General features: G+C 33.8%; 2 protein-coding genes across 3 annotated transcripts; one reads left to right on the top strand and one right to left on the bottom strand.

The window, feature by feature from the left end:
- On the top strand, positions 1-2,220 carry LOC107185852 (enhancer of mRNA-decapping protein 3). Of its 2 annotated transcripts, none has more exons than XM_015573624.1 (6): positions 1-149; positions 344-510; positions 632-882; positions 1,062-1,207; positions 1,295-1,555; positions 1,627-2,220. In XM_015573624.1, exons 2-6 carry the CDS (start codon positions 353-355, stop codon positions 2,218-2,220), a joined length of 1,410 nt encoding a protein of 469 aa, XP_015429110.1. In that variant the 5' UTR covers positions 1-149; positions 344-352. The 2 variants fall into 2 exon arrangements, with proteins under 2 accessions (XP_015429110.1, XP_015429109.1); XM_015573623.1 differs by having other exon boundaries at positions 1,059-1,207.
- A 2,888-nt stretch (positions 2,221-5,108) lies between these two features.
- On the bottom strand, positions 5,109-16,969 carry LOC107185810 (MAP kinase-activated protein kinase 2). The gene is made up of 10 exons (XM_015573572.1): positions 16,896-16,969; positions 16,127-16,409; positions 14,525-14,816; positions 7,665-7,804; positions 7,501-7,565; positions 7,316-7,423; positions 7,123-7,221; positions 6,924-6,999; positions 6,631-6,841; positions 5,109-6,396 (listed from the first exon to the last, which is right to left on the bottom strand). The coding sequence occupies exons 2-10, from the start codon at positions 16,159-16,161 to the stop codon at positions 6,157-6,159; spliced, it is 1,266 nt and encodes a 421-aa protein (XP_015429058.1). The 5' UTR covers positions 16,162-16,409; positions 16,896-16,969; the 3' UTR covers positions 5,109-6,156.
- Between the last annotated feature and the right edge of the window lie 358 nt (positions 16,970-17,327).

The following is a 17,327-nucleotide window of genomic DNA, read 5'->3' as shown; positions in this document are numbered from 1 at the left end:
TATTAGACATTCATGAATGTATCGTTACATATGTTTTATGCTTCCTAATTTCAAAATAATAACAGGATTTTAAGTTAATTACGAAACTGTTAGGCAGCATACATAATCGTTTTAAAAAGACATTCGAGTTTACGTATCACTTGCATTAGGTTTGTATTTTTTCCATTTTTCCGATCAGTGTCGATTTTCCATAATGTTTGATTTATAATTTCCAACGTATTCATCGATAATGTTTTACTAATTCTTTGTGAAAATATCACTCATATATAATAATAATTTTATTAAAGATGAATGTTGACAATGAAGCAACACTTTTAATTTATAATTTTAAATTTATGAACAGGTAAACAAAATGTCAGAACAGTTTGTGGGCTGCACAGTCTCTGTGAAATGTATTGAAGAAATTGGAACTTATCAGGGACAGATTGTTGATTTGAATAAAGATTATGTCTCACTTTCAAAAGCTTTTTGTAACGGAGTGCCTCATTCTTCATCCATTGTTGTCTTAAGGTAAAGAAAACTTATGTTTTTATTAATAAATGTACATATTAAATATATTTACACTTAAATAAATGTATTTACAGTTGCAATAACTCAAAACCTAAATGATGTTATTGTTTAATGGTTTCAGTGCAAAAGACATTTTAAATGTAGAATTTATATCAATCAATGATACAGGAGTCAATGCAAATGATAGTAATCAAGCACAAAATAAAGTGACTGTAAAAAGACCCATTGCTAAAAGAGCTGGCAGATCATTTTCAGAAAGTGTACCATCTTGTACTCAGTCAACATCTTCTCAAACACAATCTAATTTTAAAAAACCGGACACCAATATTCAGTGTTTTACAGAGGAAGCTACAAATGGCAAAGTTTCATTAGGTACAAAATATAATTTAATGCAATGTATTTCAAGAAACTGTTTTTTTACTATGTAATATTGCACTTGTCTATTACTAGAAATTATGCAAATGAAATTTAATGAAACACAATTTTTGAAAGGCATTCTTTTTTTCCTGTTAAATATAAACCATTTTTAATAGAAAACATTTTTTCAGTAGAAACTGCTAGTAAACCAATTCAAAAAAGATTGAGCCACAGACAGAGAGCATTAGAACGAGATGAACACACATTTGGTACACCAATTGATCAATCCTTAAATCAAGATTTTGATTTTGAGAAGAATTTAGCATTATTTAATAAAAAGGTTTGTTTATAAATAATCAAAGTATTTAGTTCTGATAAGAACAGTTTCATGGGAGTAATGTTTAATAGTTGTGTAAACTTTCAATAGGCAGTTTGGCAAGAAATAAATTCTTTGAAGCCTGATATTGTCAGGCAGTCTGAAAATAACAGGAGTACCACTGGAAGATACAGACACGATGAGAACATTATTGTTGCAGAACCTACAGTTTTTAGACAAATTATGGTACCCAGTGCTGATGAAAAAGAATATGTAACAGACAATGGCTTAATAATTCCCAGCATAAGTCTTAATCTGCACCGTCAATTAATAGGAGCAGCAGATCGTTATGGAATCAGTTGGGAACGAAGAGTATGTATAATGCATTAAGGAATTAGTAAAATATTTTAGACATTTTAAATGAATGAAATTTTATGAATTAGGTGGAACTTCTTGGCCGTGCTGGTGCAGAGATTATATTACAGCTGCTAGGAGGTAGCCACAGACTTAATCCGAATAATGCTCATCAGTGGCCAACGGTTGTTGCACTTTGTGGACCTCATCGTTCAGGTGCTGCTGGTGTGAATTGTGCTAGACAGTTATCTAGTCATGGTGTTAAAACAATAGTATTTGTAGAAAATTCTGAAGACGTTTTCCTATTGCAAGAATTGTCTTTGTACAAACTGACTGGAAATAAGGTAGATAGTAAAGTTAAGAATTTACCATCAGTAGTAGACTTAATACTTGTAGCACTTTGTGATGAAAATTCTCCGAGAATGATTACACCAATAGCAAAGTGGGCAAGCAGTAACAGAGCACCTATTTTAGCCATTGAACCACCAGCTAAAGGCACACCTGGCATACTTAGTAAATTCAGTCTACTTGGTGGATTACCATTGTCTCATAGCGTTGACAATGGCAGATTATACTTATGTAATCTTTCACTACCAAACAAAGTATATGCAGATGTTGGTATAACTTACAGATCGCCTTTTGGACCTAAATTTGTTATTCCTTTACATTCCAATAACTCTTAGCAAACTTATACAAAGGACGATGCTTCTAATAAAATATTTTAGCTTAATGAAACTCTAATTTTAAGCCTTGCATCCATAAAATGATCATTTTGCAAGGGGATTGTCCGGATTTATTTCAATAACGATAACGATAATGTCGCATTTAATGTTATAGAGTTAAAATATAGTTTGTGTATAGAGCGTTATAAGTTAATATGTAAAATCATATATAATTGTTTTTTTCTTCAACGCGCAAGTGTAGAAGAAATTAAATACTGAAACAGGAAGTTTATAAAAAAAAATTCAATGTTCCTGCAGCCGTAATAAATTGAGCAATTCTTAAACATTATAAATTGTGGACATTCAATACTGTGTGTATTTTGATTCATTTCAATAGATGTACTCTTTGCTATTACAATACACGTGTCGCGTTTCTTTATCACTTATAATTAGATAAAAAAAGCACTTAATCAATAGAAATAAAGTTTAAACCACCTTAGACTTTAGTAATACAGTCGTATAAACCAGGCGGCAGTTTGCTAGAAGAAAAAAGTCTTGTGATATATTAACATAACAAAATTTGTAAAATATTTATTTATAAATTACCTATTTTTTAAAACTGTAATAGTATTTGAATTCACTGTTAGCTGTATGATCTACTGTCAGCAAGTACATGACAAACAACAAAAATTGGTTTCATTATTCAGGGCACAAAATAAAACATAGTTGTTTATTGTATTGTATGAATTAAATATAATGTATTATTTTATCTTTTTTAGTCATCATTTGTCGTAAGTTGTGGATAGAAAAAAATTTATCTCTGTTTAAAGTGTAATTTAAACTTAGTTGTATGCTTTATTATATTTTGTGCCCAATGTTATTATACTTAATTGAGTAATGTCTCATCTATGATAGTGGAATTCAAATAATTACTTATAAAAAAAAATTTGTATGAGATTTATTTTAGTTGTAATTAGCGTAAGTAAGTTATTTATATTTTATATGTAAATACATATTTATATACTTCGGAAAATAATCTTGACCTTTAACAATGATATATTTTATAGATAATGGCAATGTAATCTTTCACAAGTTCTTCAAAATCACTGAACTTTAAATTAACTTAACAGATAGCGTGAAAAGCTATATTTTACTTATATATACAAAGAAGTGTGTTGGATGGTTTAAAATGATAACTATTTAAATTTTTATGACCCCAATGTAAGAATAAAATATATGAAAACAATATAATTAAAAAATTGTGATACTAATGATATTATGTTTACTTTTTTATAACACTATAACTTATTGATTTCATGTTACGATTTCTAAGAAACTACTTTTGTGAAGTGATATTTGAAAATTATATTAACAAAATGAGCTATTTGTATGTTAATTAACGTCACCTTGTATATTTATTGTCAAATTCCATAAATGCAATGCAGACCAACAGACTTAAATCCATTACAAAAATATTTCAATATTCTAGTTCAGCTCGAATAAAGATTAAATATAGTTTTTATCTAGTATATAATCATTCTAATCTATACAATTGTACTATCACAATATCGTCAAATACAATAGCATAACAATCTTTTATATTATATAAGAAAAGTACATATGTTACTTTGATCTGAAAATGTACCGTAAGATTCTTTTTTTTTAATTAAAGCATTATTATTTTCATTATAGTATGCGAGCTGAACAACCATCGTGTAACACTTATGTTGCAAAAATTTGTTTCCACAGGTGCTTGTTACACCATTATATTCACATGACTGGTAACATTAATTAAATAAAGATATACAAATTTAGTATTGCAAATAAAGTCTAATTAAATGACATAAAACTGTGGAAACAAATTGAGACCCTATCTCACTTATACATTCTCATGTAGTTTATCAGTTACAAAATCTATTTTCAATCGTGAAACATTCTGAATACTTATAACATGTGGAGGGCTACTAATAACATTACTGATCATTAATAATTAATGTAGATATGGATACTCTTATTAAAAATAATTAATACATATAATATTTACAGTTTACAACATATCAGTCGTATCTGAAAAAAAACACTAACACACTCATAAGATTTGATCACCCTTTGATTGAAATTAAATCTGCCCCTAATAGAAGTACTTAATATTTATAGTCGAAATTGGACTAAACTAAAAATAGGCCTCACATTGACTTTTCCGATCTAAATTCATTTCCTTTCTATTTTATGATATATCTAACCAGAATATATTTTTTACATTTTTTTTAATTGAAGTTTACATACTCATATATATATTGTGTTCATTACACGTTTTTTTTTCACTTAAACAGCTTTCATACTTTATCATATTGTAGGAGCGTTGGAAAAATGAGAGGGCCCAAGCGGGCTTCGAACTCACGACCCCCGGCACCGAAAGCAGAGACTCTCTACCCACTACTCCACGGAACCCTCCTATTTTCCCAAGATGTTATTTTGCTCCTTTGTTGGGTATGGAGTTCCCGATCCCACAATATTCTTTTAATATGTAGGTAATAATTACAGCAACATATATTTATAAGCACCTTGACACAATTTTAAAGATACTTACATATAGTGAGTCTCAGTCAAAATATCTCCTAAAATTACATTCTTTTATCTTTTAATTAAATTTTGATTTTATAATTTAATTGACTTTCAATTACACACGGATGCAAATTCAAAATTATGCGTAATGATGTAATGTTTTGTAAAATATTTTTTTCTTTCGTGTGAATTATGATAATTAAAAGTATTATAATAATTTTTAAATATTACAAAAACAAACCATTATGAAATATGTTTTAAGTGATCAAATAATACAGAATTTATTATAGCTACTAAATTATGTGTTCATTAATTTCAGATAATAGACTTCGTTCATTATAAAGTCTAATACAAGGTGTGACTATAAAATAACCGAACTTCTTTTTTTGTCGGTTTCCCGTGGCCTCGAGAACAGCGAACAGAGTGGGGTATTTACCTGTGCTGTTCCCTCTACCTACCGTTACACTTCCAAACCACGTGCGACGAACACTAAATAACATTTTTCCAACGTAGTTCAGGTATGTGGTCTGCTTTAAACACAGGCCACTGCGGAACTGTTGGTTGCACGTGGTTTGGAAGTTTAACAGTAGACAGAGGGAAAAACGCAGGTAAATACCTCAACCTGCTGGCTGTTACAAACGCCACGGGGAACCGACATAAAAAATCAGTCTGGTTATTTTATAGCCACAACCTTCTATATTCTATATGTAGGCCACGAAACTTGAATCTTGTCACATTATTTTATATCAGTTAACTCCGTTATTGTTTATTTCCTTTAGACTACTATTTTTACTACAGGACGTATAAAATGCACCATAACTGAAGTGTAGTGAAGTACCCTTTACAAATATGCACCTATCACTAGTCTGTTTCTTCATGCATGTATCATGACAATAGTGACTTCAAAATTTAAATTTATTAGGATATGTTACAAATAGCTGTCGACTTTTGTTTATAAAGCATTAAAATTGATCTCATATATTCTCCACCGTTTAAAATATAATAATCGTAAGTTTTGTTTGTTATTTAGTCATTATTTCTTTTATCTTCACCACCTGTGGTTGAAGTTATTTGTAACTTAACCCAATAATTATCGATTGGAAACAAATTTCTATGCGATGATAAATAAATACGCAACAATACGAACTCGTGCAATGCATTGCTGGAGCATCATCTTCGAGTTCCATTTGTTATAACATGGTGTTTGCGTGAAATTTAGCTGCCTGCGTTTCGATACAGGTATATCTTTTCTTTCAGAATTAGCCTGTTCCGTAAGCTGTCGTATTTCGTGCAATGTAATTGTTAAAAAACAATTCTCACTGTAATTAGACTATATCTTATACATCTACGTAAAAAAATACGCCAGTGCTGTCTGGCTCTTGTCGCGTCTCCCTAGGAGGCAGGCGTAGGATTAGCAGTTGGTGGTACAGCGTTCGACTGCTTTGCTCTCCTGCGTTTAATCAATAATGCATTATTTGTGTGATCCAATTGTTTCAAATTAGCCGTGTCATAGTCAACGCGCATCGTCGCCAAAGACCGTGTCATCTCCTCTTGAACCTCTGGCCAAAGTTCTTCGCCTTCTCGAAGTACGCGTCCAGTGTGTAAAGGAGTGGCTGGTACCTCTGTATGTTTCTAGATAAGAAAAGTATTTTATTAAATACACTGGATTCATCTATCTGGATATTCAAGGTGGATGTAATCGAGGAGGAGCTGATTTCGTCGTATAACATTTAGTTTCCCGAAATCGAAGTTGCATATGAAAACATGTTACTCTATATTTTCGATTTGTTTTTCTACTCAGAATCTCTTCCTTCTCGATTTTACAGTGTGAAACATTCTCTCTATGAAAGTAGAATGAATTCTTACAGAGATCCATTTGTTTCGCATAACTTCGCTGATTTGTAATCTTCTGGCCGGCTCTGTACACAACATTCCCTTGATAAGATCTTGCGCCTCTGTGCTTACATTTGACCATTCTGGGGCTGGAAAATCGTATTGCCCTAACCGAATTCTCTTTTTCATTCCCGGTGAAATTGCTAAACCATGGTTGCTATAAAATGGTGGGAAACCACATAATCTAAAACAGTGGACAATGTTGATTTGCTACAGGACGTCTGATCCAAGTTTACAAGTACAACTGATTAATGGTTTTCACTTACAATATGTACATAATAACACCAAGTGACCAAATATCACAGCTTTTATCATATTTGTCTGGTCCCAACACTTCAGGAGCTTGAAAAGAATATTAATTATGTAATCGTTTATCTTAACCTTGTGTCTATTGTTAATTACTTTCACGATAAATGTACAGTACAATTAGGAGAAAATGATCATGGAGCTATTAATACAACTTACCTACATAATATGGAGTATAACATGGTGTTTGCAATGTATCTTTCAAATGTGTTTCTTTTGCAAAACCAAAATCTGTAAGCTTTAGAATTCCAGTACTATCTGAAAATTAATATGCAGTCTGCATAAATAAATTTGTAACAATAAAAACTTTGTATTAAAACAATTTGTAGAAGAAGACAAAGAAATAATGTACCAGGCCTGGAGTAAAGAAGATTTTCTGGTTTGAGATCCCTATGTGCAATGTTCATGTCATGTAGATGCTTCACAGCGACACAAATTTCATACATTATTTGTGCAGCTTCTGTAGGTAAATTACAGAAAACAATTACAAGACGATCTCATTTATTAAAAATTTGTGCATAAATGTACTTTTCTTACCTCTTTCTGTGAAAGCACCATCTTGTCTGTCTTGTATCCTTTCAAATAGTTCTCCTCCTTCCATGCTGAAAATTTTGTAACATATATTTAGTTTCACTCTTTCAATTAACAGAGCATTACTTAATAAAAGTAAGATCTTAGTATTAAAATATGCAGAATCTCACCATTCCATAACAACTAATAAGCACTTATTTCCGCTATATGTATTTTCATATACATCTTTGACTTGGACTATATGCCTGCAATTTGATGCTCTCCAATGTAATTCAACTTCCCTTCTTGCCTTTACGCAGTCGTACAACACCTGCACATAAAAATTTATTTGATAAAACAGATTATGAAAATGTTTCATCTATACATATAATGCTGTTAATTATATATTTTGAATGTAATGAAATCCTAAACAAGGGAAATAAATTTTTGTTAAATTCTTACTTCTGTAACTTATTGTATAAAAATATAAATTTGCATAAACATTCGTAGTCTAATTACAAAAATTCGGTCACGTGATGCATTCACATTATTGTTTCTAGAAAGTTTAAGTTTTTTGTGAAACCTAAATCTTTGAAAAAATTAGTTATTTAGAATAAATATAGGAAGCGATAACAGTGACTTGCGAATTACCGGAGCGTTGCATCACTCGTATTTAGTTCCAGTATGAAAAAGAATATGTAAATGTTATATCAGTTTCTCAGCATGTGTTAAAAAAAAAAAACTTCTTGCCACGCAGGTGAACTTTTACATCCGTTTTTAGAAATGCTGGTGAATGACCCAAAAACGGCTGACGCAGCGATATCGTTAAATCGATGAAGCTTATTGCATTAATGTCCCCGATACTTGATATTCTTCGGTTAAGATAATACTATATGCGATCGATAAATGTAACCATTCACGATACTGCATTTGTCGCGCTATTCTGTCGGTTTTTATCAGATTGGAATGAAAACTTGAACAAAAAACGATCGATAAAAATCCCACAATATATTATCTTCAACTAATAAAATTTCTCAAAAAAATAAATATTGAAAATTATAGTAGAATTAAACAAATTTCATTGACTCAGTTCAAATTTGTATTATACTAAATAAAGATTACAGTGATTCATATTCTGATTGACCAACCAAATATGGTTAGCCGGGTTAGCCTTGTGGCCTTAACAACAAGGGACACTATTGTCATAATTTGTGGCCTTCAGTATTATATATATATATATATATATATATATATATATATATATATATATATATATATATATATATATATATATATATATATATATATATATATATATATGTATTATCATGATATATGCATGACGTATGTATATCACTGAGCTTAAAGAATTGGCAAAGCGTACAAAGGCATTATCTAACGTGCCAAAACTGCTACTGGCACCGACCGAAACGTCTTTTATTGCGGTTGCCACAATTGGGAACATTGTTCAAATATATTATTATATTCACATTACCTAATTCAAAAGGTTACATTACAGTATACTTTATATTACAATCAACTTTGGTATTATTCTTCTAGTAGTAATCAAATATTCGAATTCAATTATTATACATGATTGACTCGAAATTGATGATATTGTAAAAATCGTTTTCATGTTTCTGTATGCTACACGTAGAAACCCTAAAAAAATTACATGGTAGTATCGAGGAGGAAAGAGGAAAAGAGTGCCCCGCGGTTAAGTGGTATATTTTTAGTGCGCCGGGTATATTACGTGTTCTAAAAATATTCAAAGACAATTAAAGCCCGGGAAACAGACTGAAAAGAAAGTCGAAACCGGTTTCGTTTCGAAGTACACTTCATGGAATCTGTACTCGGTGACAGTTATGACGGACGGAATAGATCATAAATCATAAACATTATATATGTACATGGAACAATTTCAATTGCAATGTAAAATTTAATATTGAATCGACACAAACAAAAGACGACGTGAATAATTACAAAAGTTGTTTGAAATTACATTATTATCGAACGGACGAGTTTCGAATGCAAAGCGCGGGAAAATTGTTTAAACAGCAGTTTTTAACGACATCATAATTCTTAATTGTTAAAGAGATTTAAATGCGCGCGAATTCCCATAATGGCCTGTAGTCTTCGGTCTTAAATGAAAATACATTAGTCACGCGCCGTGAACACACGAGGTCTCGTATTATTGCGTGATAATGAGATTAGCGTTTCGCCGAGTGACATATACCCATTACTGGGATGAGCAGGACAAATGTGCGCGAGGAATTACGGTTGATAGGCTGGGTAACTAGATTATACGTATGTACGTTTCTCGTCCTACACGAAGGTATTTTACGCGAAACTTAATACGTGCGTCGCCAGCTGATTGGAATGTGACGTAAATGCCTGCGAAAATGAATATTAAACCATCTGGTTTTTCCTCCTGTCATTGGAATTAGGAATACCATTACTACCGCTCCAGTTTAACAATGGAAGATTCCATCTTGGAATTCCTATTTCTGCCTGAATTGTCGCATTCCCGGTTCTCACACGTAGGCCTCAACATGTAAGCCTATCAGAAGCTGAATTGATCTCACGACAAATAGTAAGAAAATTTAACGATATTTCAGTACATTATTTAAAATGTACGTTTTATATTAAAATATGTAAAATACTTAGAAACAAATAGTAAAGAAAATACTAAAATGGAGAAATTTGTAACTGACATTGATCGGTTTAGCGTGACTATTTTTCAACAAAACTAGACTACCAGACTACATGAACGCTAATCCAATTAGATTGCAACTGTCTCACGGAGCTTCATTTTTAACCCTTAGTTAGCGATATAAGATCTAACAAACCCGATTTTTCACTCTTTGACACTAAATACTCGAGTTGTTTTTGTATGTACTCTCGCGAGCAAACTCGACTTCCGCTAAGGGAAAAAGTGGCATAGGGTAAGGGCCTACTACCACTTGGTAAATTTATTTCAAGTACTGAAACAGATGTTAAAATGAATGTTAATTTGGCATAAATTTCAGAAACTTTCGAAACTAAATGTTTGGTGGCCCTTTCTCTACGCCACGTTTTTCCCCAGCGGAAACCGAGTTTGCACGTCAGTGTACCATAAATGTTTGACAGATTCCAATGTTGCTTCTGTCAGTTTTTCTTCGAATGTTTATAGTTAACCACTTCTACATGAAAAACCGTGAAAACATTCCCCCTTTCTTTTCGTATTGCAAAAGTTCCACCGAGGGTTTGCGTAGTAACGAGAAACGAACCGTTCTTAAAGGAACCGAGAGATAAAAATTGAGACGATTCTCGGAATGTAACGGCTAAAAGGAAACAAAGGAATATAAAAACAAACTAAGACGACACAACAGTCTGTCTGGTAGACTGTAGGTAGTCAATCATATTCGTAAAGGGAAACTAGCAAATATTGAGTGATTTTGAGTGACTTTGCAAATATTGACTTTTTTGTGACTGTTCTCTGAGGGACACGGAAATACAATTTCGATAGCTTTCACCTAGAGAATGCTCGGAGCTATTTTACTTGAATAAGTAAGGCATATGTACTGATTTTATGGCGAAGCTTAGACGGAGCAACTTCGCTGCATCTTCTCATTTCATTTGCGCTCACTTGTATAAATTGTCTCAATATTTTAAAAATATACAGTACACATACGAAAAAAAGCGAATAATCTTGATCGATGCATAATAACTGCAACGACCTAATTTTCGATCGAATCATAGAACAAAAGCGCCGTATCAGTTCGACATTGCTACGAAAGAATTCGAAGGTCGTAACGAAGTTTCCAATTATCCCGTTCGTATAACAGATTTATTGTCCTTGCTGTCAGATTTCTTCACGGTCAACCGGCATAATTCAAACTGTTTCGCCAATCTACACGTGGGCTCAACTCCAATAATTCGATCGAATCTGTGGAACGAATTTCCATTAAATTTCGTTTCGTGCGAATCCGTATCATCGAACGGACTGAAGAATTCGGAAGTCCGTGAAAAATTGAAACGATATTTTCCTTATGATGTGCAATAAAATTCTTTTATAACGGTATATATTATTATTGTTTAACCTATTGACTTTTAACACATCACATACGCGTATGAGATTTCATTACGCATTCTTATACATATATCTTCTGTTATCCAACCTAGATAAAAGATACAATCGATGAATTCAATGTATGATGTCATGAAATAATTATTCCAAATGTAGGAGCAATTATTTGTAATTGGTAAATAGACGCAACACAATATACCAACTAATCAAGTGTTCTGGTACTACGTAGATGTACTTATATATAAAGCCTTCCCAGGCGATTATCCGTCGAGATCAGTTATGCGTGCATGTTGCTCTAATAATCCTATAATAGCTGTACCCCATTCAACCACTATCATTTACCTAGTGCCAGGTATCTCGACATTTATAACTGATAATACAGTCGAGTCAGAATAATTTATCCTTTTGGGACCATATTTGAATAACACGTTCGTCTAACGTGAAAATGATGGCAAAACAGTTTCGCCATATCTGCAATATTAATGGTTCTGACTGGCAATAACTCTTGATCTATCTGGAAAGATATTAACCTCAAACTATAGATTGTCGGACAGATCAATATCGTCGAAGGCATCAACTGTTCAACGTTAGCAAATATGAGATCATCATTACTATATAAATAGTGATATATTTTCGTTGAAGCTTTATCAGTTATTCTTATCCATTCAGTCAGATACATACATGTACACGTTCTCCCTATGTAGCGCGTATTTACTTTTCCAAGCACGAAAGAAATAAACCGGTATATTCGAGACATAAACTTAAACGAGCTGTGACAACTATGCACCCTACATAACTGCAATCGTTCATGCCAGTCAAGAATGTTACATTGGCAAAATTTCACCAAGTAAAATGATGACACACGAGGAAATATGATTTTGTATACATATATACGTAATTGCATAACCGTATATCCCATTTTACACACTTATTTATATTTCATATTTTCAAATTTCACGAATTCGTGTGAACAAACTGAAACTTCCGGTCTAAAATTGATACACATCTTTTCGGTTATAATGATAAAGGCAAAATCGAATTTCGTGGTATAGTAAACAAGAACTGAAAATAATTTATAAACAATTTGACAGCGGGGTCGCGTGTTTACTTGTGGACCATCGTATGATTCGAACAATCGATCATTGGCATTCCGTGTATTTGCATCGTTTAATCAATATACTACTGACTTTTATACATATTCATGGTTTTTTTGAAAATTAATTCCTACTTCTTTAAAGTACATTGGAATGTATGTTCTTTACTGAAGATTTTATTATGGTAGAAATAAAATTAAAATTTTATTAACACCGTTCACCGCTAGTGCATACATTAGTTAATTTTTCGTGTTCGTCAATTGCATGATTTTACATTAAAATATCATTCACCAGTGATCGATGAGACGTAAACGGAAAGTTCAATATCGGTCATCGTCACGGCGGTAAATGTGTCAAAGTTTAAGGAATTTATTAATTTTTATCTATCTTATTGCGTTTCGTATATTTTAAGAATGCATAACGTCCATAGTCTAGTAATGAATGTTTCTTGTAAAACCCATGTTTCTGTCTCGTAAATAAAAAGATTTGTGCGTCATGTACGCATGCGCCTATTTACAGTCTATTCCTAGCTTGTATTTTTTACAATTTTGTTTATGCAACAGAAGATTCGCGTTGAGTAACTAAGCAAAGTTACCACAACTTTCGTTTTGTCACATTCCCTTAATACTGATTCTACAATGACCACGTTGGCAATAGCGTCACTGAATCGCAACTCTTTTTGTCTGACGACGCTTCCGTTCATCCTTCGAAAGTTTTCCCGCCAACGGTCCCCGCCCCAAGAACAACAAATCAACCGCGAAAAGACCACAAATACGTGGCTTCACGAATTTTTCGAAGAAGACACGAAGAAAACAGGAGGCACAGGCTGGGGGTTCAGCGATATATCGCATGACCGGAATCGTCGAACGGGAAATCATCGAGTATAAATAGAGGATGACTCGCGGTCTGGTCCCGCTTCGACATCCTTAGTCGATCTTCGTACTCCGTTGCGTTAAGGAGGCATCGATACACCCTGAGATATAGGCTGTTCCCACTAATGTGAAAATGCATATTTAATGCCCGATATCGGATTCATCTGCAGAGTATCGTTCCAAAAATAGCCAAGGACGAGCGTGTCATGTTACACTTAAGAGTGCAGAAATACGTACATAAAAGTTTTCGTGTCTCTCTTGATAAGAGCTCGAAGCCTTCGTCGAAACTCTGTTTGTTACGTTTTATCAGAGACGCGAACGCTTCGAAATGGTACCATAAAAAATAATATCCGTCGTTTTCCGTATACGTTGTTTCGAACACGCCTGGGCTTTGTAACCGTTCGTTTAAACACGGTTGTTCGCCTGTTCGTGCGTGAAATTTTAATTAACCTTCACCAAGTTGCAACTCACAATGAAGGACCGAATGGTAACCGCACTTTGCATGTGCCACATAAACAGGCAAACAAAGCACGTCAATATATACGCACTGCTTTTGAAATCATTCAATTAGAAACTAGAAACAAAAATTTACTTTTTCAATGTTTACAATGGAAAAATACAATGGATCTATTATAATAAACATAACAAATTCTTGGAAGTTCATATCCTCTGCTAACAAGAGAAATAAAAAAATGTGAGACAAGCTGTGTATAAAGCAAGCCTTGAATATAATTCTTTTTATGAGAGATTTTAAAATGATTCAGAGTAAACTTTCAACTTGCGATCAATTTCTAACTAAAAACTAAAACAATACCGTCAGTACCTTTGTCCGTTAAAGAAAAAGAGAAACGTATTTTTTGTATTTTCATAAAAAACTTTCTCGTTTACAGTAAGAAACATAGTGGACTATCGAATTCGTCAACACGTTACACTTTCCCCACGCATACTTGTCTAATTGGCGGAAGTGAAACCGAAAGATACATGATTTCCATGAAGGAGTTTCAATTATCTCTCACCTTGAGCGCATACTTTTCCCTGGTGTTCTTGTCATAACACTGAACAACTTTTCCGTTGATCCCAAGACCGAGCACGTGATTACTAATCTCGTAGTCGTCCGTGATCGGTGTAACTTTGGGCAAACGGGCGTCACACCTTGTGAGCGTGTGCTCCATGGTCTTCCGTCTTATTTCCAAGCTCGGGGCTTCCTTCTCTTTCGTCGGCACCTCGATGATCTCCGTTTCCGCTGACCGTTTCCGCTTTCCCTTTTCATTCACCTCGGTCTGTTCGCCGGCTGACCTCTTGCACTTTCTAAAATGATAATTGACGGTTAGTCATCGTCGCTGGAAAGACCGTTCGCGCGTAAGTATAGATGTTTGGTTGTACCAACAGAAATAATATATTGAGCAAATCAAGGCACTTCATGGGAAACGCGAAAACGTAACAAACCGATATAACCGACGTCTAGATAAGGAAAAACCTTAGAACGATAGCATATATCGTGTCGACACTTCTGAATACGCTACGCAAGTGATAGTAAGTACAGGTGAAAACGAAGTCACTGGCGACCGAAATTATCGCTCGTACAGGGAACGGCGCCTACTTTATCTTTGAAGTTATTGGATGCGCAATATTCATTGAGCAAATCTTATTCTTTACGTTGTACCCAACATGTATTATATATCGACGCGTCACATATAAATATTACTTTTCTTATTATTTCAGAAATCGATATATCGTTGATTATGACGCTCTGTTGAAAACATTTACTTGCATTATCGAATCTAGCATCACTACATACGGTAAATTAATTAATCTGTCAACAAAGTTTAGTTTACGTCGTTATTCGAATACATAAGAGATGAGAAATTGTTTTTTGTATTTATATAAACTTACATAAATGGTTCATGTCTGATATAATGTTTTAAGTTTTTAGTTGAAAGTCATAATATTGTGTACGCGTACACAACCACACGTGCGCGCGCGCACACGCACACACACACACACACACACGCGCGCGCGCGCGCGCGTGTGTGTTTCTACGTATATACGCACATGCCTACGTATTACACAACCACTTTCAATCGATTGCAGTTAAACCATAGAACATAGTTCAACGCATGCGATTGGTGCATTTGAAATTATCGACAGAATTTACCAATCGTGAGCATCGAATGTGTGTGGCGCTCGTAAGCGCGTGCAGGTAAACGGACTAAGAAAACGTTAGGCACTATACATATGCATATCGACCGACAAAGTATATTTTCGATGTACTGAACTATCTTTCGATGCGGGATTAAGTACAGTAATGATTTGAAGAAAGTTTAACATTTTCTGCATATATTCGCCACAAATTGACTGTATTTATCTTCTCGGTTAAATTATTTCTGTTATTGTTAGCATGTTCCCCTTTAAAACTTTCTTATCGCCGTTACTGTAACAATGTGCATTTGTTATGATCGTAACGGTAGAAGTGTACGAATAATGGAGGCATTAATGCTTATCGTTACGTATGATTCGGAATACTTCGATAAGTTTGTTAATTAGGATTTATCGTTATCGTTATCGTTGTAACGTCGGAAGATGGATACGAGAGAAATAAAAATAAATATGACAGAGACCTCCAGAATGTCCACTTGTGTGCCGATTTCGGCATTTGTGTAGCTTTTTAAGTATCAAAAATTTCTAATCAGATCGCTGATGGGAAGAGAAAAGGCATCGCCTTCCGGGAAAGCCGAAACTCCAAAGAATTCTCGGAGGCGAGAGAACAGCCAGTGGTGGTGGTTATAGGTAAACTGTGAGCTCCGCGTCGTCGAATAAAATAAGAATATTTTATTTTTTTCCTAATCGCAACTCAAAATCTCGATATCCGAAGAATAATCATGGAGGAAGGCCAGCTGAAAACTGAAGATAAAAAAACTAGTGAAACTCATCGTTTATAATGAATGAGTTGGTTGTCGATGAAAAGAAGCGTGCAAAAAAGCTATTACTTTGAGAAACACAAAAAGCAATTTTAAGGACGGACACACGCAATGGTACATGTTCTCCAACACTTCTATGAGATGAATCGCATTTCTGTTACGCAAGCTATACACAGCAAGAGATTCGCGAAATTGCCAGGATAAACACAAATTAGAAAAAGCACAAAGGGATTCGTGGTTGAGCTATTTGCATAGACTCATACGCACCGCCAAATTCGCCATCTATATTTTACAAATATTTAAACGAGTGACGGAAACGATTTACTCAAAATAGCGGTTGCATATGACGTACGCAAACGAAATAATATATTGACGACACACTGCAATTAATCTGAGTGAAAAAAAAGAACGATAAACAATTTCTAGCATGATCGTGTACAAAGCTAATTTTTGTGATGCTTTAACATACCTGATGACGTTTGCTTCTTCAAAACCAATTTCCCGCCACGAGATATAAGGCACAAATTGAAGGACATACACTACTATTGTAACATTGTCCTTTTTTACACTGTCACGAAAGCACTTGATACTGTTTGTACGAATAACTATTATCACAATATATGTACCACTGAGTCACAATTCGTATGTGACGATGTTAAGAATTAATGTTTGTAGATGTTTTTTAAGTTATTCGGATTTTAACGTATTTTCCGTAAGAAAATCAGGATAGACAAAGTCCTTCGGAGGTGTGTCACTCAACTTTCAAACGATCGAGGAGATTGGAATACCTGTCTACCTGTCGTGGAATAGCCGGTTTTACAGAAGATTAAAATATTCGGTGGCGCTGTTGGGGAAACGGATTATCTTGCCGTGTGAAGCAGAATAATAACGTATCTTAACC

The sequence above is a fragment of the Dufourea novaeangliae genome, unplaced genomic scaffold (assembly GCF_001272555.1).
Source record: "Dufourea novaeangliae isolate 0120121106 unplaced genomic scaffold, ASM127255v1 scaffold56, whole genome shotgun sequence".
Lineage (NCBI taxonomy): Eukaryota > Metazoa > Arthropoda > Insecta > Hymenoptera > Halictidae > Dufourea > Dufourea novaeangliae.
This window is presented reverse-complemented; position numbering and strand designations above follow the sequence as displayed.

Excerpts from the sequence above, each read along its gene's own strand:
- LOC107185852 (XM_015573623.1), top strand. The coding sequence starts at position 353 with ATGTCAGAACAGTTTGTGGGCTGCACAGTCTCTGTGAAATGTATTGAA. Across the intron at positions 1,208-1,294 it reads TAGCATTATTTAATAAAAAG|GCAGTTTGGCAAGAAATAAA; the intron begins GTTTGTTTATAA and ends AACTTTCAATAG. Across the intron at positions 1,556-1,626 it reads GAATCAGTTGGGAACGAAGA|GTGGAACTTCTTGGCCGTGC; the intron begins GTATGTATAATG and ends TTTATGAATTAG.
- LOC107185810 (XM_015573572.1), bottom strand. The coding sequence starts at position 16,161 with ATGCCGAAATCGGCACACAAGTGGACATTCTGGAG. Across the intron at positions 7,566-7,664 it reads TTATTAGTTGTTATGGAATG|CATGGAAGGAGGAGAACTAT; the intron begins GTGAGATTCTGC and ends CAAAATTTTCAG. Across the intron at positions 7,000-7,122 it reads TTATACTCCATATTATGTAG|CTCCTGAAGTGTTGGGACCA; the intron begins GTAAGTTGTATT and ends ATTCTTTTCAAG.